The 23,922-nt window shown below is 38.8% G+C and overlaps 1 protein-coding gene across 2 annotated transcripts in view; it reads right to left on the minus strand.

Annotated features, from left to right (window-relative positions):
- Positions 1-23,922, minus strand: part of nrg3 (neuregulin 3) — a 912,452-nt gene that overhangs the window by 248,127 nt on the left and 640,403 nt on the right. For both annotated transcript variants that reach the window (XM_062977408.1, XM_003223274.4), the window contains exon 3: positions 3,292-3,365. In XM_062977408.1, the coding sequence (XP_062833478.1) occupies positions 3,292-3,365 (74 nt within the window). The remainder of the gene's footprint in view (positions 1-3,291; positions 3,366-23,922) is intronic.

A 23,922-nucleotide genomic window follows, 5' to 3' on the forward strand; every position in this document is an offset into this window, starting at 1 on the left:
TCCCTGCAAGAAATTGTATTTTCCATGTTTATAGTGTTATGTTACTTTTAGTGTAAAGAATATTTTCAAAATTTCTTATACAGATGTGATTTTCACTCCACGCAAAAAATGTCAACACAGCAATTTTTTTGTCAGCAGCAACAAACAAAACATTTTCTTTTGGGTAAAAAAAAGTTTTTCCAGTGAATTATTTTTGGTAAATCATGTTATTCTTTATGCATATGCAAGTCCTGAAATGTGAAATATCACCTCTTATACTCTTGCTCAGCAGGGAGAAGGCCTTTGAAACATTTTATTCAACACCGAACATGAACAAATCCATAGAAATATGAACATTTTTGAAATTATTGTTTTTCTGATCAGGGAGGGAAGGCAGGGCAATAAGACTAAAGTACTATTAAAGGCCACCTTCATCACATTGCTATTGTAAAATCTGAACACTAGGGGGCTGGTACTGGTTAATATAAAAAGGATGTTACAAGTCAGAATTTTCTTAAGTACAATTAGTTGTTTAGAGTGCTCTCTGTGGTTATCCCCAAATGCCATTACCAGATGATGTCTCTTACATTTTTTTCCTTGGGCATCATGAGTCACGAATGCTTAAACGCAGAGGTTTGAGGACAGTAAATGTGATCTGACAAATTACTAGAGCAATCACCTTGATCACCTAAGCAGAAGAGATTACCGAAGATGGAAGAGTGGCAATGACATTATTATATCATATTACACATTCATGCAGGGTCCAACAACAAACCTGCCAAAGGATATAAAACAGGCCAGAAAGAGTAAAATTCTAGTCTTCATTGCTGCAGTGTAAACCTATGTCATTGACCAAAGCATTTAGAGCCAGACTTTTTCTGAAAGACACCAAACTTCCTTTATTTTTCCTTGTTTCTTACTGCAGGTTCATCACCTAGTTCTTTTGAAGAACACAGAGTGCCAATTGAGATATAAAGAATATGCCAAGTTTTCTTGTCCTTGAAAAGAAAAAGCATCAAAATACATCAAGACCTCATTAAAAATGCTCAACCCTTGTGAGATTTTTCACTTTTTAATTTCTAAAAAAAATGTGCAAAAGCAAGTGTTTTTGTAAAAATTATTTTATGCTTCATGAATTTTCCCACCGTGAGATGCATGTGTGTGTTTGTGTCTGTCCCAATTGGGTGAACACTTGCAGTTATTCATTCTTGCATGGAAATATGAAATTATAGATTTATATGCTGAGTACTAAAGTTGACCTCTGTTATGCTGTCAAATGTTATTGGTGCATGTTCTCAGTAGAAATGATCAATTTAATTAGGTGAAATGTGAGTCCAGAATAAAAATAGGAATATTTTTAAAATATTTCCAAATTAGTTAAAAACATGTTTTTTGATTGTTGAGAAACCCTGAGGTGCCGAATCCTGGAGTCATTGAAATCTTCACAGTTTGGGGACTATAATATACAAGACTCACACTGTGCAAAAAATGCTGTTTTCTGTAAAAAAAAATTATCCATGCACTTCTTGCATAGAATAAGTTCTGAACTGAGAAAATTGTGCAGTTTTGGCCACTTTCTCAGAATGAGAAGATATTTGCTAAAATTATTATTTCCTTTAAGAAGAAAATCAAGGAAGAATTACATCCCTACTTACTATACCTTATGAATCAGGATGTACCTCAAGCTAAAGAAAGTATATTAAAATAATAAAGAAATGTTATATGTAATATTATATACTATCAGGTCCCATTGAGTATTCCTTTTAAATACAGTTATATATATCTAACTGTACTTAAAATAGACTTTGGTATTTTATATCATTTCATAGTTTATAGATTAAATGGTTTGATAGTAATGTCAGTAAACATCAGTAATGGCTTCAGTACTTGAAATTATTTGAAAGTTAGAATATGGGATATATTTAATAAGGAGCTTGTGCATTAACAGCCTTTTTGGTAAGGTCCTTCTTCTAGATCAAGCAAAGCCAGCATTTTCCCATCCTCTACCCAGTCTGGTTTTTTTAGATGCATTCTCACAAACTCCCAGCCAGTTTATGGGAGATGTATTCAAATATTTCTGGAGAGCACTAGCTAAGAAAAGGCTGATGCAAGGGTACTTTTTACCTACAACACTGCTCATGTCCAACTATTTTACATGTGATACTTGTGCCCCTTCTATGACCATTTCTCCTAGATCAACACAGTACCACAGATAAAGATGAAAATACAGTAAAGAAAAGTTAATGCCAACAAAGCAACCCAAAGTGAAAAATCACATGACATGCAGGAGAACAGAACAACAAGTTGTCTCTGGATAAGACGTCCAATAAACTGTGTGAATGTGCAAAGAACAATAGCAAGAACAAACCACAAGAAGAACAAATACCAGTCTCTATAAAGGAAGAGACCCCCCACATTCAAACAACATATTTAGCTTTGGATAATGATTTAATAAACAGGGAAGAATTAACATTGCCACTTATGCCTAATTTTAAATTTTATATCAAAAAGGAGAGGGAAGCAAAATTTGGCAGGATTTCATGGCACAATGGAAGGGTTGGCAAAAGCAATGCTGTAATCCTTTTTTCATGCTTTATAGTGAGTTAATTTTCATGTCATGAAATGTGATATATGCATTCCCCACTTATTTATTGAGATACTTTTGCCCTACCTTTCCCATGGTTAGGGCAAGGATATATTATAAACCATAAACCTAATAAAACAAGCTCCTAAAATACCATTTGACTCAATAAAATCCAGCAACAATTGAAACTTAGCAATGAACACAGATTCAATTCAAATGTAGTGATACAACATTCTTATTTCCATGAGCCTCACATTTGTTTGATCCCATCTCCTCCTCTGCTGAGAAACAGGTTTAGAGATTTGACTTCTAGCTTATCTTGCTCATCATAATGACAAGCATTACTATGATGACAAGCATTATTACCTAATTACAAATACAATGACAACTTACTCACAATGACAAGCCAGTATATATTTAAAAGGCTTGAATTTTGCTTGTTTCGCTTTTCAAGAAATCCAAATATTCACATACTGTTTTCAGTTTTTATCCCAAATTGTACCAGAAACAGAGTACAAGAAAGTAATATTTTATTCTGTGTAACCTTTTCATCACCAGAGTAAAATAAAATCAAATGATCATGTTGTGAATCTCTCAGACTATTTGATTATACAATGTTCTATACAAACTCCTGGAATGGGTTATAATGGAATATTGACAACAAGCAAAATGTTATAGGCTTTGTCCATCATGTAATAAACATAGAAGAAGAAATAGCTTTGACATACTTGGATCTGACAAGATTGAGTCGGTTTTCGGCAAAAATTGGTCACAGCGGACTCCTTGGTAGCCCTCTTTGCACCTGAGAAAAAGGGGAAAAATGACAAACATACGCATGCGGTAGTAACAGGTGAATTTCAACACATCAGTCAACTGAAAACAAGGCTCTCAAAGCTATGTCTGAGCACCAGAGGAAGTAGTTTATAAACATATAATGAGGACTTATCTGAAAGTCATTTTTAGAAAGAAACCACCCAACTACTAGTGGAGATAGCTTGTCAATGGGAACATTGTCTAGGGCAGGCATGAACTTCAGCCCTCCAGGTGTTTTAGATTTCAACCCCCAGAAATCTCAGCCAGCTTACCAGCTGTTAGGAATTGTGGGAGTTGAACTCCAAAACACTTAGAGGGCCAAAGTTTGCCTGTGTCTGATCTAGTGTGACACTTGTTTCACACAGGCACTGGCCAGATTCACTGGGCATTCAAAGAGCCTAAATGTTGCTAGACATCAACTGAGGCCTACATCCATTTAATTAATAAGAGTCATGGGAGTTGTTTGAGAGGTGATAGGTTTTTTCCTAAGGGTATCCACAATATGAACATGAGGAAGTTGTATCTCTCTGATATCTTTCAGCTACTGTTGGGTATCAGTTTAAAGGGAACTCTAAAATACCTCTGGATGCATTTTCTTGTATATATTACAGATAGTATAGATAAGATCAGTAAAGTGGGAAGTGCACTATATTTTAGAGATGCTTGTCTGCCATTGTCACCTTCTCAATAGGATAGCATGTTTCTTGTAAACAGTAAGATTACTCAGAATCCTTTTTGAAAACAACTGCATTACAGCATAGATATACAAAATACTTTAAACTAAATACAATTCAATCACTTTTGAGATTGTGAATACTGAAAACCAAAATTGTTCTTTTCAAGAATGAGCACATCATAGAAGTGTTCTGTTTTAATCAAATATCATTAACCTGAAACTCACATTTGAAACTGAATCTCAGTAGTCCAAGTACATTGTTTGATGTTGCCTGTTTTCAAGGACAGTAAAATCAAGAGACGGTCACTCATAATCAGATCAAAAGCACTGCAAACCCATTCCCTAATCAGATGGGGCTGATTTTGGCAGAGTATGCTGGTTTCCTTCCCTTTTGCCACAGAACCCACCGGCTCCCATCCCATGACTTATAGCTACTTCTGGCAGGACTCCATGGTAAAAGAGAAGGGGAACCAGCATAAGCTGTGGTGGTGGCAACATAGGGGGCTTCCTGTGTTGCATAGAGGTCAACAGGTGGTGAATGCTTCCCCTCATGGGATGAAGTAAGGGAGAAGCCAGGTGATGTGGGGCATGGGGTAATAGATTTCTTACACCAGGCACCATCGGATTCATTATGATTCATGGCAATTCCAAAAGTAAATGGGATTCGGTCCTAAGACTTTGGGTCCATAGAAGGTGTCTCATGGAAATTAAAATATTTAATTTCCTTTGCTGTTTTTTTACTTTGTTTTTACATACCTCACTTCAATTTCTTCAGACTATCTCTACTAATGGAACCAGAGGTATTCCAAAGGTAAACACTGCAGAAAACTTAATCTAGTAAATTATAGGAAATCTTTTATTCATCCTTCTATTGTGCTGTCCATAAGGGCTTTTTCCAATTACTGCCTTATTCTTCCCTGGAGCTGTTTTTAATGAACTCAGCCACAGCCAGTTTCTAAATGCAATTTGACCCTCAATGAGAAAGAAAATGGACTAGACCAAAAACAGCAGGATTTGGTGTCTATTAACACTGCCAAACTGATGTGGATTTCAAATTTCCATTTGATCACACCCAGAGTTGTCAAGAGTATTAGAAAGGCGCAAACAAATTTTGTGAGACAACTTTGTAAGGGGCTCACTGAAATGTTCAGAAGATGTTGTCCATTTGTGTGAAATAGACATCATGCCGTATGATTCTTTGGAGTTTTCTCATTACTGACTGCTCTTTCACCTGATAGAACCATGATGATTGCTGTGACAACATCTTATGAAATCCAGGGGTTTGCATTTTAGGGTGAGATATTACAAATTCTCAAGTAGAGTGCATTGTATGAAAAAACACAGGAAAAGTGGAATAATTGTGTCTGGTGAAAATGCCCTAAGAACAAGACTGTCTGGATGGCAATCAATCAATGATCAAATACTGAAATACATCATGATGTACATTTCTTAAAGACTAATGGGAAATTCACTTATTACTTCATTCCTCTGGCTAAACAACCAAGTGTTCTTCCTATATACATTTTACTTCACAACACTTGTATCATGACAAACACAGAGAAACCACATAAACATGTCAATTACATGCCTATTTTTGGAACTAAAATGTATGAAACCATTACCTAAATAACTTGAAGAAGCTTCTAGGAGAAAATAATAATGCATGGTAGATATGAACACTGCTATAAAATAAGTGATGGAAACAGGTTTTCAAAGAAGGATGCCATACATATCTTACTATTACTCCTACTCCTGCTACTGCTACTTCTATTGCCCCTTTCTTCCCAGAAACATTATAGGCAGTGGGGAACATTGAAATATGCAACTAAAAATCCATTCAAATCAAACACAAATCGTAGCAGTATATAACACCATGATTAAGATCCTACATATAAGACAAGACTACAGTGATGAAGCTACAGTTGTTACTACCCCCACAAACCCACTTTTAAAGGCAACCACTTTCCTACAACAGAAGGATTTCTGAGGTGCTGCAGAATGGAGTGCTGAGTGATGTCATGCTCATTCCTCTCCTGGCAACAAGGAGTGATGTAACAAACAGATATAATAAACACTTGTGGTAAGACATAGGACCCTTTCTTACACAATGTATAAGTGCCTTAAAGAATTGCTTTACCATGCTTCATCTTAGCTCCATCTTGTAAGAAGATGAAAATAAGCTCTCCCACTTCACAGCATGCACAGCTCTTTCTGTTTTTAAATGTCTGAAAGCACATTCTTCCCTATCACACACTAAGAGCCTGTCTCCCTGTATTCCATTAAGTTGATTGTTCACTTGACTTTTAAAAAACCCCGCAGCCTCTGAGGATGCCTGCCATAGATGTGGGTGAAAAGTCAGGAGAGAATACTTCTGGAACTTGGCCATACAGCCCGGAAAACATACAACAACCCTGCAATCCAGGAAATCACATTACAACGAAATCTCATTTTCTCATGGAGAATAAACATGATTTCAGAGGTGTGTTTCTTGGTAGCAAGATCTCAGTTCATCAGATTTTTTTCTTCAAGGAAGATGGAAACCATGTATTTAATTCTTCTTTCTGCACAACTGCTCTGTCAGCTATACCTGCAAGAGATACAGCACCTAGAGAGGAGAATAAAGGCCATGCAGGCCTGCTCCTTCCCTGCCACCAGCAAGTGAAAGTATATAGAAAGAGAAAAGGGGGCCTATCAGAGACTGTCCAAAAATTAACATCATTTTGATGACAAAAACAGGAACACCTCAGAAGCTCACAATTAAAAGCAATTTTTCCATCCCATGACAAAAAATATGGTGATTATGCACCTGGAGACAAGCAAAGCTGGTTCCAAATCGACTATAAAGAAAATGGTAAGCACACAGTTTTTTGATGGGAATCTCTTACTTAAAGATGGTATGGGAGAAGTGTTGTGGGATGGGAACCATAGGATAATGTGGGTTTGTCTTAAATAATGCATGCAATTTCACTGTGGGATAAAGTCCCTAGAAGGGTAGCTTCCACTGATTGTTGCACTGCACCTCACTGCAATGACCTTTGATTGTTTCACCTTTGAAGCCCTTGTGTATGTGTGTGTATGTATGTATATATCAGAGTCAGAAATTGCTTGGCTTCAAAAATTGGTTTTTTTGAAGGGGGTGTAATTTCAGCTGTTGCAATAACGAAATGACTGCAAATTTGAATTTCAGTGATTATGATGCTTTAAGTTTGACCTACAACATGTAAATATTGAACAGATGCCAGTCCATATTACCATCAGAAAATAGCAAAGGCTTGGAATGACTACTGGTGAAAGTTAAAGAAGGGAGTACAAAAACAGAGTTATCACTGAAAATTAAGAAAACAGAAATAATGATCAGAAAATATTTGCATAACTTTAAAGTAGATGAAGGCCCTGAAATAAAGATTTTCTACACCTTAGCTCAGTCATTAATAAAAAGGAGACTTGTCAAGAAATCAGAAAAAAGTTTAAGACTTCAAACGAAAGCATATCCTCAAGTGTGCAGAAATATTATTAAAGACCAAACCCATAGTATTTTTTATGCATGGGTGTAAAAAATGGTGCTGGAGTTCTATATATACACCATAAAGTGCCAAAAAGGGAAATTAAGGAAACTGAGATTAAAACAATTATAAACTCTCAGTAAGAACAAAATTATATCATAGCATTGATATACTGAACTACCGAAACTGACAGAAAAGATTATCACATTGACAAAGTGGAAGGGAATAGCAAAAGAGGGTCACCACATTACAGATAGATTGATTCACTAAAGGACGATAGAGCCGTGATTTAGGCAGGACTGTTGAAGCCTAGCCCTCATGGATGTCTTCACTGGGATGCCATAAATCAAACCTGATTTGACAGCAAAGCACTCAGTTTTTCACAGTACAATCCTGTATAACTTCTTGAAAATAAATCCCACAGAGTTTAGGGGGGCTTGTTTTCAGCTAGGGGACACAAGGTTTCAATTTTTAGTTTACATTTGAGTAGAAATGGATAGGATTGTGATTTTAGGGGTAGACTAAGAGGTCCTCTATACTGAACATTTAGTGCAGTTTTAAACCTGTATTGAAGAAAATGGTTTCACTATTCAAATGATTACAAAGGAAATCCTGGAACTAGTTTTTGGCCCGGATAGTGATTACACAAAACAGAGTGCTAGTGTGCAGTTAGGACTTCCTTTTGCATGGTTTTGTGGGAGTTTTGTCACAGTCAGTTAAGCTAGTAAGGCCATTGAGTTGTTAGAAGGGCCTCTAGAAGAGATGGAAGTCAGCAGCTCCCAGTGTTTTGAGATCTTAAAATATAAATCAACTCAGTACTGTGACTGTCTTTGTCTCTCTTTCTGTATGGAGAACATCATTTCTGGCTTGAGTCCAATGCCGATTTGCTCTTAACCTAGGACCTGACTGCTGCTTCATGGTTTGATACCAAAGGACTTCTGAAACTATAAATCTTAGCATTGGTGATTTTGTTTGTTTGCATTTCATTTGCTAACTTCAGACTGGACTTTTGGATATTCTATTGTTTTCCAAGGACTGTTGTATCTGGCATTTCAGACATAGGATTATTGACATTGCCTAACTTACCCATTTCAGTGTGTTTGTTTGGACTTAGGTCCTAATCAGTGGTTGTGTTTATAACAAATTTGTCATTTGGCCACTTCAGTTTGAAGCTAGATTCAAACTCAATTAAATAATATGTATTGATTGGGCATAGGTCATTTCTATTGGTGTGGAGTTCTACAGTTTTATAGCAGAAAATTCTGTTCACAGGACTTGCTGGTTTTATCTGGGAGAGTAACAGAGCATGGAGCAAAACCTGGCTAGGATAATTCATAAAATGGAGCTGATTATATTGAAGAAGATCCCATAACTGAGATTCAGGTCAAACTGAAGATTTCAGTAGGGGCATTAGAACCTTGAGTTTTGCCCTATGTAGGAGGGAAACAACACATTTGAACTATATTGGAGACATGTATTTCTTGTGAAATCTCCAACAGTTGATAAACTTCAGAGTTCATACATGAATGCATGAATGATTAGTTCAATATCTGGCATTTTCCCTTTAACAAATTTAATAATCTACTAGGATTCACATTATTTTTCTGCATTTCCTATCACATTGATTATGTAAATACAAAGCATAATGCTTTAACAATGCACCAAGGAATTCAAAATTCACTAATACATAGAAACATATTTATTACTACAAAGACATAATACTCTCCAATAGTTCTTGCTTCCAAAAATAAAGCAGATGCATATGTTGCTGAGTAAAGACATCCAAAAGAATAATTAACACGTGAAATCAGTGACCCCAATTACAAAGCTAATTTTTAATGTTTGCAAAATATTCCACTATTCTAAGTCAGACCATTTCCTCCACAAGTTTGCAAATGTAGACTGTAATTTGCTCTGGTAAATCATGCCCACCATTCTTTTATTTTCTCATGCTTGTTCATCTAGTTTGGCTGTCAACAGATGAAGGCGATAAGGTCTCTATTATGCCTTCCCACACATTAAATTTAGATGTCTAAAATCCATAGTCTAGAAGAAAAATTAAACAAAATGTTTCCTTTGTTGTTTTATGCCACTTTTACTTTACTCAGAAGTTCTTTCGAGGCTTAGAAGGAAGAAATATGCTAATGTTAGGGCTGTTCCAGATGGTATATATGCTTCAGGAAGCAGTGGTATTTGTTGACAGCTCTCAAGATTTTTTAAAAAATTAAACAACATCTCTGTGTTCTTGAGTATTTTGTGGCAATTTCTAGCACCAGCTGCAAAGTCCCAAGCAGTGCAACCAAAATGACAATGGGCCTGAAGAGCACTTTCTTATTCTTCCATATGCCAACCTTTTGGGAAATATTGGGGGGGGGGGGGGGTGCCCAGTGGTTTGAGGCCAGGTTCTGTTCTGTGATAAATATAATCACTTTCCTTGCCTCAAACTGGTTCCATCCTTGTCAGTGTACTATCTATCTATCTATCTATCTATCTATCTATCTATCTATCTATCTATCGTCTCTCTTTCTACTTACAGTATTCTCTTTCATGGTACCTTCAGTTCTAAAGCAATAGTTGACACACTGGCTCACAGAATCAGATCAAATACCTTCACACACTAGAGTCTCTCTCATCGTTACTTGCTTAATTTATATTGCCTTTAACCAAATCACCTGCTGCAGCCTATTCTTTATTGCTTACAGGTGCCATTCATTAGTTACTCTATGATTGACTCAGACTTGACTGTGGACTTCCAAACTTGGGCCCTCCCTCCAGGTGTTTTGGACTTCAACTCCCATTCCTAATAGCCTCAGGCCTTTTCCTTTTCCCTCTCAGCCACTTAAGTGGAAAGGAAAGGAAAGGAAGGGACCTGAGGCTGCAAGGAATGGTGGGAGTTTAAGTCCAAAACACCTGGAGGGAAGACCCTAGTTGGCCCATGCCTGGTCTAGGTAGTGAACATAGTTGCTTCATTCTTCCATGTCCACTGCCCCTTTTTCTCTCTACGCCCCCTAAAAAGCCTTAAAGGGTTAAAGTTATCCATTGAGGCCGGAGTGTCCAGCTCATTCCCATTGATGCCACATCAGCCTTAACCAGCCAAGGGTTGCCTTCAAAGGGCTGTTGCTTCCATGGAGAATTTGTGGATATCGAGGGCCAACTATAACACTAGGTAAGAAAATTTGAAAAAAAGTTCCTGATTTGAAAGTGTTATTTCCTGTTTCATTGCATGTTCCTGTCTTTGAAAGTGGTTTGAAAACTTTGACACTATGAGGTATTCATTGAAAAGCTATTGCAACATGTGCTGCAGGATGTCCCTCCTGCAAAGACAGTTTTTGCAACTTTCCCCATGTTTTTATGATCGAACCAAAATGACATTTATCACCCAGGAACAAAAATCATGTTGCACAGTGTAATTTTTATTTACATAGTTATTGATGCTTTTGAGTTTTCACCCAGTTTGGGTCCCCAGATGTTATTGACCAAGAACTCCCATCCCCTTTGATTATCTGCCATGCATACTGGGGATGATGGGAATTGTGACCCAGCAGCACTTGTGGTTCTGAGATTGGGGAAAAGATCAAAGGATATTTTAAAGTCAGACATCATAGCCAAAGACCTTGTATTTAAGTTCAAATCCCACTCTCCTGGCCAAGCTGTATCCCAACCAACCCTCATCAGTTCTAGTCAGGATGTCTAATGATGACGAAGACAGGAGTTGTAGTCCAGCATCTTGAAGGGGCATGTAAAATGGCACAGAGGGCCTGATTTGGCCCGTGGGTCTTGAGTTTGGCACATGTGCGTTAAGAGAACAGGTTGGTTTTTTTTTTCAGAGTTCAATACTGACCAGGATGACATGAGTCTTAGCCTGCAGGTCTCCTCCTTGGTCCAGGTGGCTGACCTGTACTCCCTTGTTGTCATCTTACAAAATTATTGATTTTGATTTTCGCCCTCAAAATAACACAGAACATCAGAGACATGCTGATACATTCGGACATAGCAGATTACCATTCTCATACTATTAAAAGTCAAATCCTACTTGGTAGGAAATTTGGCACTGTCAAAGAGATAAGCACACACTATAAAGGTTCAAAACATAAAAAGAGATATGTATATTAGAGCATCATGCAAAGGCCACAGAAATAGTCAGGCCTCTCTGAGTACAGAGCTATCTTCTTTCTATGTCAAGGCCCTTGTGGGTGCAACAAACACGGTGGTATGAGACAGTCACTCAAGAAGCAAATTCCTGCTTCTTGGCAGAAATGGGCAGTGCTGGGTGATGGCCAAGGTTGGCCAGATCCCCAAAGGAGAGGGACCCAAGCCCCTATGTCTATAGCTGTCTGAAAGGCAACACCCCCTGCCCCCACATATTATTAAATAGGTGTGGGGTTGGCCAATGGTGGCCGGCCCCCCTGGACAGTGGGACTTGGGCCCCCATGGCTGTTGCTGTCCCAAAGGCTACACGCTCTGCCCCCACATATTATTAAATAGGTGTGGGGGTTGTGGTGTGGGGCTGGCCAGCGGTGGCCGGCCCTCCTGGGCAGTGTGACCCGAGCCCCCCATTTTTCTTGCTGCCCCCAAAGAACCACCCTCTGCCCAGCTTATTATTAGATAGGGGTGGGGTGTGTGGTGTGGGGCTGGCCAACGGTGGCCAGCCCCCCAAGGGAGTGGGACATGAGCTCCCATGTCTTAGGAAGCTGAAATATCACTGCCCTGCCTTGCTTATTTTTAGATAGGAGCGGGGGCGTTTCCAGTGTCTGCAAATGTCCACCATTTTTGCAGATTTCCAGTCACAGAAACAAAGATACACAAGTAGTAGAGGGACTTTCACAGTGATAAGAACCCAGTTTAACAGGAAATAAGACTTTCAAACCAGGAACAGGTTTCTTCAAATATTAAAAAATAGTGTATTATAAAAAGTTATGAAAATTCACCAAAAATCATAGGAGACAGGAAACGTTCTGAAATTTGTTGAGCAAAGAGTGTTGAATGTGTTTTCCGAGTGTACCAAATTTGATGGGGATAGCTCAAGAAATGAGGGCGGGAGAGCCCTGTAAAAGTCCCCCCAGGTTCCTTTTTTGCGATTGCGCATGCACGTCCGCTATTTTAGAAACATTTAGAATCATTACGAATTTTCAGAAATATCCGAAATTTTTGGGTGAAAAATTCAGAAATACTTTCTATATCGAAGCGCCAGCGCCCCCTACTTTAGAAATGAGAATTGAAACATTTTTTTCATCGATCAGACATGCCTAGTAATTACCATGGATGAAAACTTCTTCTTCTCATCTGGCTACAAACTAGGACATGGAGCAATGGGTTTAAATTGCAAGAAAAGTGATTCCACCTAAACATTAAGAAGAACTTCCTGATGGTAAAAGAAGTTTGACAGTAGTATGCTGCCTTGTAGAGTGGTGGTTTTGTGACTCAGCCTTTGCCTTTGTGTGATTCTGATTGGGATTCTGGGATGCAAGTGAATAATGATGGGATTCAGATTCAGGATGAATTTCAGGATGACTCTGATGGGATTCAGCTGCAGAGTGTGCCTACTGTGGGAAATGAAGGGCAAGGAGTTTTTCCCAAGGGAAGAAATGAGGTTCTCATCTGTATTGGTCAAATTCAGTAGGTGCTGAATTTATCCCCCTCATGAAGAGGACCAGATGGAACGTATGGTATGTAAGTAATTAAGTTGCAAAACTGTTGTTGTTGTTTTTAAAGGGTAGAAATCCTAATTCCAAACCAACAGTTAATAACAGTTCCCCTTGTGTCTGCCAATACTGCTGAAATCCTCTAATTGCAACAGATTTTAAGGTTTCACTGAGAACAGGGGGAGGTAGAGGGACTGTCAATTCTGATGTGAATGTTAGAATCCAGTTTACAGTATTAGAAGGATCCTAACCAATATGTTTCCTTGCTGATCTAGGAGCATGTCTACAATTCTTGCTAGAAATCTAGTGTGGGCTTAGACTTGGGATGGGAGTAGGAGCTAAGGAGGAATTAGGGTAGAATGGGATTCACACTTGTCAAACTCTCAAGGCTGCCATCAGCCTTGAGAGTTTGAAATTAAGTAGTTTTCTCATGTCTGTGTATTGGTTTATTCAGATTATTGGCTGTAAAGTCTAATTCCAAACAGGACACATGAGAGAATGTTTTCCTGTCACTATACAGGTATGTCATCAACTTTACAGGTATGTATACATCAGGTACAGGTATGTCATCAAGTTTGCAGATGACACCAAACTGGGAGGGATAGCCAACACTCCAGAAGGAAGGAGCAGAATTCAAAACGATCTTGACAGACTAGAGAGATGGACCGAAACTAACAAAATGAAGTTCAACAGGGACAAATGCAAGATACTTCACTTCAGCAGAAAAAATGGAATGCAAAGATACAGAATGGGGGACACCTGGCTAGACAGCAGTACATGTGAAAAAGATCTTGGAGTCCTTGTGGACAACAAGTTAAACATGAGCCAGCAATGTGATGCGGCTGCTAAGAAAGCCAACGGGATTCTGGCCTGCATCAATAGGGGTATAGCATCTAGATCCAGGGAAGTCATGCTACCCCTCTATTCTGCCTTGGTCAGACCACACCTGGAATACTGCGTCCAATTCTGGGCACCGCAATTGAAGGGAGATGTTGACAAGCTGGAAAGCGTCCAGAGGAGGGCAACTAAAATGATCAAAGGTCTGGAGAACAAGCCCTATGAGGAGAGACTTAAAGAACTGGGCAGGTTTAGCCTGCAGAAGAGAAGGCTAAGAGGAGACATGATACAAATATGTGAGGGGAAGTCATAGGGAGGAGGGAGCAAGCTTGTTTTCTGCTGCCCTGCAGACTAGGACACGGAACAATGGCTTCAAACTACACGAAAGGAGATTCCACCTGAACATTAGGAAGAACTTCTTCACAGTGAGGGCTGTTCGGCAGTGGAACTCTCTTCCCCGGACTGTGGTGGAGGCTCCTTCTTTGGAGGCTTTTAAGAAGAGGCTGGATGGCCATCTGTCGGGGGTGCTTTAAATGCGATTTCCTGCTTCTTGGCAGGGGGTTGGACTGGATGGCCCATGAGGTCTCTTCCAACTCTACTATTCTATGATTCTATGATTCTATGAACTGAAAGCAAGTTGGAAATTCACAGCAGAATTTATTCTCTTTTTTTTACTTTCCCAATTTGGATATTTATCTATCTATCTATCTTACAAAAAATGACAATGACAGCAGAACTTGTATTATGTTTTCACACTGTTGAGTTGAGCTTCAACATTTTTACCAATTTAAATATATTATCCCCAAATAAACTTCTCAAAATAAACAAAGATGGGTGCTACCTCCCGCTGGACTCAACCACTTAATATATTACTTCCAAAACATCGTTTCCACTACAGTTTTGCTCCCTTGCCCTTGCAAATTCTATAAATTTGCCCCATATTTTCCAAAAAAAATATTAATTTTCAAATTACTTTTTTAGTCTTAATATCATTTATCATTATATTTCATATTTTTTTGTGCCAATCTTCTAACTGAAAATCATGCTTTTCTTTCTAAACTGAAATGTAGAGATCTGCTACATGAATTAATGGCAGAATGACAAGCAGGCCAAACTAAGAATCAGGCCATAACCCACAGGTTTCTTTTGAAATGATGAGAAATAGAATGAGTAATGGCCCAAGTTCCTTCTCCCAATCAAATAGAGTAAGGAAGCTACCAGTTACATGTAGATACATTATTTCAAAAATGTACCATCCAAAGTACTGAACAGGGGTATGTAATTTTGTATGACTATATAGGGTCTTATTGGTGTCTTGAGTCACTAGAGTTCTTCTAAGAAAGTATAGCAATGCTAACTTCTGGCTGCTCAGCGTGGTTGTAAAGAAGTGTGTTTTTACTTTGATTTATAGAAGTCATGTTTAATTTCGTTTTAAAAGTCAGGTTTAACTATGTTTATAAGGTTAAGTATTAGTTGCTATTTTGTGGGGGATGGTAACCAGCTCAGCATTCTGAGGCAGGTTGCCATAGCAACGAGGGTGGAGCCAACCGCCGTTTGGAGGGAATGTTTAAAAAAACAGTTTAGTCTGTGATTTTTAGTCACAGGGAAGACACTGGTTCCAAGTTAGGAAAACCAGGGCAACTCAGGTCTCTAGTTGTGTCAAATTATGAAAGTTTAACTCTGAGAAACAAATTGTAACCACTAAGCTCTGTACCTGAAATAAACTTGTTATCTTTCAACATCCAAGCCTCTGTCACACATATCCTAAACTTAAGTAACACTACCATCTAAAGTGAATAAAAACATTCCTTCTCTACCCCACATCTTCACAGTGGTCATACTGAAAAACCACAGAATATAGGCTGCCATATCTATCTTCTCACAAATCAATGTTGTATATCAAGAGAATCCTACTAACTGTATTAGTACACACACTCACACGAAATCATGCACATAAATTCCTGTTTTCATTCCAAACACACACCACCATATATGAGAAAGGATATGGGTGTCTCAACAGCCAAGAATTAGATACAGAGAGATAGAGAGACTGAAAGAGAGAGGATGTTTTAGGGATTTGAGTCATTCAGAATTTGTAACACAATATTATCTGGCTGTGGGTGGTGTCATCAAAGATGATAGCTCTGTAGTTTTTGAGTGATTTAGAGGAGAAATTTTACCGTTCCATTGAATGAGTGTTCACACCCACTAGCCCACTTACAAAATTATACCATCTAAATATACTGTTTAAAAACTCCAAATCAGGTAATTATTAGGGTTGTCTTGCCACAAATTATAGGGATTTGGTGACATACCGTATGTTACGGAAAGCAAATAGACATTCTTTCCCCTCCTGTGGTGTCAGAAATGACTCAGTAGTTCCCAAACAAATTGACACAAAGGAGTAACACCCATCCATCTTCACAAAGGCTCACTTAACATAACTTGCAAGTAAGCCATTAATACTAAAAAAAAATGACTGAACTGTTTTCCCCTTTGTTGCAGTAATCAATATACATTGAGAACTCATAACTCTCCCTCCCTCCCTCTTCTCCCCCCTCCCTCCCTCCCCCCCCCCTCTCTCTCTCTCTCACACACACACACACAGCAGGACACATTGGGAAAAGCATGAGAGGAAAGGAGGATAATCCAATGCACAAATAGCAACTTTCTCACATAGTTCCTAAGCAACAGAAATAGAAGTTACAAGCTATTTGCTGGTTACTTGCTTTATCATATCTGATATACATAATCGATGCTGGGTATGTTTGCTCTCTAAACCTTCTCAGTAAAGTCCACAAACTATACTAAACTACCTTATTCCCCTCCCCTAGGGCATTCTCTGTCCACACTTGATTATGTCAGAAGGTGGGTGGCCATTGGCCAGGCTCCTATTTATGCATTATGCTAGCAGTTACAGTTTTTTTAGGGTCATGTGCTGATTGTAAGGGAAAGCTGAAAAAAATATTTGAGCTCCGAGCAGTCTGTTTCTTTAATGCTTTACATCTTGACCCCCCTGCTACACATTGTTGTTGTTATGCACTTTCAAGTCAACTCTGACTTATGGTAACCTCCCCTAGGACATTTTTATGTTTGCAAGATTTATTCAGAAGACATTTGCTGTTGCCTTTTTCTTGGGCTGACAAAGTATAACTTGCCCAAGGTCATGCAGTAGATAGCTATGGATGAGCCGACATTTGAACCCTGGTCTCTCCAAGTCCCAATCCAACATTCAAACAACACACCTATATAATTACACCAGTGTACTAAATGTACAGAATTGCAGCCAATATTACATACAGTAGAGTCTCACTTATCCAACACTCGCTTTTCCAACATTTTGGATTATCCAACCCATTTTTGTAGTCAATGTTTTCAATACATCGTGATATTTTGGTGCTAAATTTGTAAATACAGTAATTACTACATAGCATTACTACCTATTGAACTACTTTTTCTGTCAAATTTGTTGTATAACATGATGTTTTGGTTCTTAATTTGTAAAATCATAACCTAATTTGATATTTAATAGGCTTCTCTTTAATCTCTCCTTGTTATCCAACATATTCGCTTATTCAACGTTCTGCCGGCCGGTTTATGTTGGATAAGTGAGACTCTACTGTACTGATACCGTCCATGTGGACTTTAAGAGGGGAAATAATGTAGGTATCTTGAAATAATTGAAATGAGCAATTTTGAGGCAGTCGAAAGAGTACTTCAAAATATTTTGATGGTGTACACCAGGGGTTCTCAAACCTTTTAAGCAGAGAACCAGTTCATGGTCCCTCAGGCTGTTGGGGGACTGGACTATAGTTTGAAAAAAAAAACATGAACAAATTCTAATGCACAGTGCACATATCTTATCTGTAGCACAAAAAACCATGAAAGAACAATACAATATTTAAAATGAAAAACAATTTTAACCAACATAAACTCACTGGTATTTTAATGAGAAGTGTGGCCCTGTTTTTGGCTGATGAGGTAGGATCACTTCAGATGGGGGAAGAATCAGTGGCATGCTCCACTTCACCTCCCCTTTACATGGAGCCCACCAGTTCCCAGTCCATGACATACAACTACTTCCAGAGGGGCTCTGTGCTTAAAGGAGTGGTGGAGTATATCACTGCGGCAGCAACACGAGGATTCTCGGGTTTCCTTGGAGCAATGGGGGGAAGCTGGACAGTTGATGCTTTCTCCCATGGGATCGCCCTGCAGTTAAGCCAGGCAATATGTAGTGTGTTATAGTCGTCCAGACAGGATGTAACTAAGGCATGTACAACCACAGACAGATCTTGCTTTCCAAGGAACGGGCACAATTGGTGCACAAGACTTAATTGTGCAAAGGCTTCCCTGGCTACCACAGGAACTTGGGCCTCCAGGTTCAGCACCGACTACAGGAGTAAATAAATAAATATATAAATAATTTTAAATTAAAGAATTCTAAGCAGGGGCCCCTGGTGGCACAGTGTGTTAAAATGCTGAGCTGCTGAACTTGCGGACCAAAAGTTGCCAGGTTCAAATCCCGGGAGCGGAATGAGTGCCCTCTGTTAGCCCCAGCTCCTGCCAACCTAGCAGTTCGAAAACATGCAAATGTGAGTAGATCAATAGGCAGGAAGGTAACGGTGCTCCATGTAGTCATGCTGGCCACATGACCTTAGAGGTGTCTACGGACAATGCCGGCTCTTCGGCTTAGAAATGGAGATGAGCACCAACCCCCAGAGTCGGTCACAACTGGACTTAATGTCAGGGGAAAACCTTTACCTTTAACTTTTAAGCAGGTAATGTGCACTTTTTGCCACTGCACACTACATTTAGCATGAAATACCTTTTTTGGTTTCAGTGTTTTGAAAATTGAGGTGTACATTAGATTCAAAAGCACTTCAGACTTGATAAAATATGGGTACTTACCCTGTTTCCCCTAAAATAAGACATCCCCAGAAAATAAGACCTAATATTGGTTTTGCTGAATTGCTAAATATAAGGCCTCCCCTGAAAGTAAGACCTAGCAAAGTTTTTGGTTGGAAGCATGCCCGCCGAACAGAACACCAGAGCGTGCAGGATCGGTAAATGTACATACCATGGATTGTTGTACATGGAAATAATGGTAGTAAGAAGAAATTCTTGATAGGATCCATTTTATCTGGTTATGTTGGTTTCTGATGACAACTACTGTACAGTATATAATAAATGTTCTTTTTTTTTTTGTTTAACAATAAATGTGAATTCTTCTTCATGGAAAACTAAGACATCTCCTGAAAATAAGACCTAGCGCATCTTTGGGAGCAAAAATTAATATAAGACACTGTCTTATTTTCGGGGAAACACGGTACGAAGTATATCCTAATGCAGGAAACTATGTGATTTCAACTAATTTTTTAAAAAAGTATTTGTTGTACTAAAATCAGACTTTATATTATTTCCTTCACGAAGTATTGTGTTGGCATATGTTTGGCAGGGATATGGTGCACAAACGTAAATAAGTATGGTTGATTTTTCCACTTCCTTTTTAGAAATTCAATTATTTTTGCTCTGAACCAGCAGAGTGTAGTGATTTCAGTGTTGAACTATGACTCTGGAGACCAGGGTTTAAATTCACTGGCTAATCTTGGGCATGTTACATTCCCTCAGCCTCATGGGAAGGCAAAGGCAAATCACCTCTGAACAAATCTTGCCAAGAAATCCCCGTGATAGATTCTCCTTATGGTCACCATATGTCAGAATCAGCTGAAGGGCAGGCGCCAACAAACAAATTTCACCCCATATAGACCTACACATGATTTAATATACAATTTGATGTTCTCACTGCATGTTTCCATGCATGTGTATTTTGAGTGATTTTCCTCTGTATGTTAAAGTACAACTACTCCTATCTTTATATTCCTCACAATGTGATCATGTGTGATATTTAATCAAAATTGGCATTATAGATATAAGCTCTTTTGCTGCTGTGTCCTAGCTGACAATGCTCTTTCTAGAAGGAAATTTTAATGCATAAAGTACTGAAGATTGAAATGATTAGACAAAAGAACTGATATTGATCTGCTGGGAGGATATTCAGTAATTTGTGATGATGAGTTAAAAAGAAAGAAGCAAGACTCAACAATAGGAGAATTTCAATACTTTATGCTATCAAGAGATGAAGAACAAAAAAATGGGAATGTATATATCAGCTTCAAATCCATGGTGAGTTGGTTGAAAGCTAGAATTATGAAATCCTTTATCAGTATCTGGTATGTCATCATAAAAAGAGCAACAAAAGAAAAGATATGTACTACGTATGATTGGTTATACAAGTACTGGATTAAGTTTACGTTGTTGCTGTTGTTGTTGTTATTTAGAACATGAAAAAGTCACAGGTATTGTTTTTAAATGTGTATGTAACAAGACTGATTCAAGATGTCAATCTGAGACGACAGAAAAATGGTAACTTCTCATGGTTTTATTTACAGAATGCAACTAGGATTTGTTGTCGAATTTATTTTAATGCTGGAGATGGAGTAACTTCTTCCATGCCACGTGAGGTGTAAGGTAAGTGTAGCAGGTCCAGAACTATCATGATTGTGAAATCCCCACAGCTCAGAAAAATTGCCAGTATGGTATTGTTTCCTTGCTGCCATATTTGCTTCCCAAGACAGCCTTATTATTCTATCTAATGGTAGGGCTGTCCCTGCTTTGAGAAGAAAGAGCAAAATATGTTTCTTTTTTTTTCTTCCAAGTGTGTCGTCTTTAGACAGAAAACCTATTTTAGGTTTTATTGAACCAATTGATAAAAGGTAAGCCAGTGGGCTTACTTTAGTTTCAGCAATTAAAAATAGAGGTGTGAAAGAGGATCAAATTGCATATGCAATAGAATCAATTGATCTCTACTAAGAAATGCTCTCCAAAAGAAATTATTTTAATGGACTAATCTGTAAACATGCATGCTAAGCAAGTAGCTAGAACCTTTCCCTCTTTTACGTGCCATTATTGCTTTTATACTTGTGCTGTATTTAAGCAAGCAAGGGCACTTTCAGACAGTATCAAAATTCGGATTTTAAATGGGGGGGGGGGGTAAAAATCCTGAGACCTAACTGTAGGTCCCTACACAGACCTGTTAGTCCTGGGATTGGATCCTCCGCTGTCCTCACAGACTTCCTCTGTATCGGAACAAGATGGAGGGCAGATGGAGGATATCTGGCAGAAGGGTTTTTTTTTAAAAAAAATCACTCCATTATGAGCTAGACTGTATAAGTGCACAGGTAGATTTCTTAATATAAATAATATAAGGAGATTCACATGTGCGCATTAGGGTTGTCCAAAATTTCGTAATGATTCTTAATTCGGAATGATTTCGGATTGTTCTCGCTTTTTGAACCGAGTATTGAGACGTTTTCCCTGGGCGCAACTGGCAATGTAATTCGAACCATCGTTGGCCCATTCTCTAATTGTATCTTAATGTTTTGTTAAATTTCCCCCCCCCCCCAAAAATTTTTTGTTTCTGCAACCTAACTTGAATGGGAGCCTAGCGCAGCCTAAAATGGCTGCCGCTCCCTGGCCAATCAGAGACTTCCACGATGGCTGGAAAAGGTGGGGGCTAGCGTCCTCTGCGTCCACATGGAAGATCTCTATAAAAAAACCCTCCCTAACCCAGGCAAGCCATTCTGGGCTGGGTTACGAGCGGAGAGGGTGGTTCGCGCTGCGCTAGATCAAGCCGCCTGCATTGAGGGGAGAGAGGACGAAGTGTTCTGGCTGTTGGGTCTGGGTTAGGGCTGGCTCAATATTGTGTGTATTTTTTTGGGAAATTGGCTTGGGGCTTGTGGGATCTTGCAAAGTCCTTGCTGAGGCTTTAGGCAATTTTTATTTTTAAAAGGACGTGGGCGCCAAGGCATTGCTTTCCTGATGCTCCGTTTTTAAAGACCTCTGCCTTTTATTTTATTTCAGCAATCAGCTGTTCTTTTTAAACCTTAAAGGGTACACTCACTGGAAGTAGTAGTTTCCAAAGGACGTGTGCATTCCTGCCAAGGCATTGCTTCCCTCACCCTCCGTTTCTAATCCCAAGCCTTGGGCTGAGTTTTATTTTTGCAATCACAAAGTCAGACATTGATTTGATTCAATAGAGGGTCCACAGCAATTTATAGTTTCCAAAGGACATTGCCAATCCTGTCAAGGCATTGCTTGGCGTGTGCTGCGTTTCTAATCCAAAGTCCTCAGCCAGAGTTTCATTTTTGCAATCACAAGGTCAGCCAGTGGCACCATTGATCAAAAGATTCAAAGGCAATTTATAGTTTCCAAAGGACAGTGGCACTCCTGCCAAGGCATTGCTTGGCGTGTGCTGCGTTTCTAATCCAAAGTCTACATAAGTAGAAGAGGGACTTTTACAGTGATAAGAACCCAATTGAACAAGAAATAAGACTTTCAAACCAGGAACAGGTTTCTTCAAATATTGAAAAATAATGTATTATAAAAAGTTATGAAAATTCACCAAAAATCATAGGAGACAGGAAACGTTCTGAAATTTGTTGAGCAAAGAGTGTTGAATGCGATCTCCCACTGTACCAAATTTGATGAGGATAGCTCAAGAAATGAGGGCGGGAGAGCCCTGTAAAAGTCCCCCCCGGTTTCCTTTTTTTTTGGCGATTGCGCATGCGTGTCTGCCATTTTAGAAACATTAAGAATCATTACGAATTTTCGGAAATATCCGAAATTTTTGGGTGGAAAAATTCAGAAATACTTTCTATATCGAAGCGCCGGCACCCCCTACTTTAGAAACGAGAATTGAAACATTTTTTCCATCAATCGGACAAGCCTAGTGCGCATATGAGATTCAGCATAAAAAACAAACAAACAAACAAACTTCCATCGGATTTCTCTCTTAACCCAATTGTTTATTCAAGCTCTGATTGGTATAAAGCTTAAAATAAAGAGTTTCAGAGAGTTCTAATTGCTCTCAGTTTGTGCTTCCTTTAAACCATTTCACAGCCCAATCAGCTGATAAAAGCACAAGTGCACTGGAGCAATTTCCAGGGGGAGAGGGAAGGAAATCACATGTTTTTACAAGTACAGGGATATACAGTGATGCAAATATGTGCATTTTCTGGCCAGAATTGAGATATAAGTGGACATTTTTGACACACGTTTTTTGTCCATTGCAGCAAATCAGTGCCGATATACCACCAGTGTCATTTAGCCAAACACATTTCCTTTTAACCTCGTGACTTCCACATTTTAGGTGATGTGTAGAAGGGCCCAAAATTAGGACAATTTAATCTTCAACCTCTGAAGTGGTGCATTGTTGTTACATCTTGCAAGGAACTAAACAAGGCTGCTGGCACTAGATCTACACTACCCTATATCCCAGGATCTGATCCCAGATTATCTGGCAGTGTAGACTCATATAATTCAGTTCAAAGCAGATAATCTGGAATTAGATTCCAGGATATAGGGCAGTGTAGAAGGGGCCTGAGTAAAGGAGAATATAATTATCTTTCCTGACCACAGAATGATTTCACTTTTTCTAGGACAGCCCATTAAGCAGGAAACCTGTTGCTTCACACTTATCTTTTCTTTAGGTTTACTAAAGGGAGAATGGTCCCAAATAAGTTTGATGGCTGAAGACAGCTAGTAAACTAAAACAGCAATTTATGAAAGAGACATATTTGGACACGCAAGCTGATAGTTTGCCACAAAGTTAAATAGTATAGTCAAAAGTGGTTGTATAACCACTTATGTTATACAACCAAACAAAATTGTGCATATTTAAATTTGTTTTGTAGTCTACAGCCCGGGCTGTGGCACAGGCTGATAAAGCAGTCAGCTGCAACAGATCACTCTGACCGGGAGGTCATGAGTTCGAGGTCGGCTTGGAGCTGCGTTTGTCTCTGTCTTTGTTCTATGTTGAGGCATTGAATG

Source organism: Anolis carolinensis, chromosome 3 (genome assembly GCF_035594765.1).
Source record: "Anolis carolinensis isolate JA03-04 chromosome 3, rAnoCar3.1.pri, whole genome shotgun sequence".
Lineage (NCBI taxonomy): Eukaryota > Metazoa > Chordata > Lepidosauria > Squamata > Dactyloidae > Anolis > Anolis carolinensis.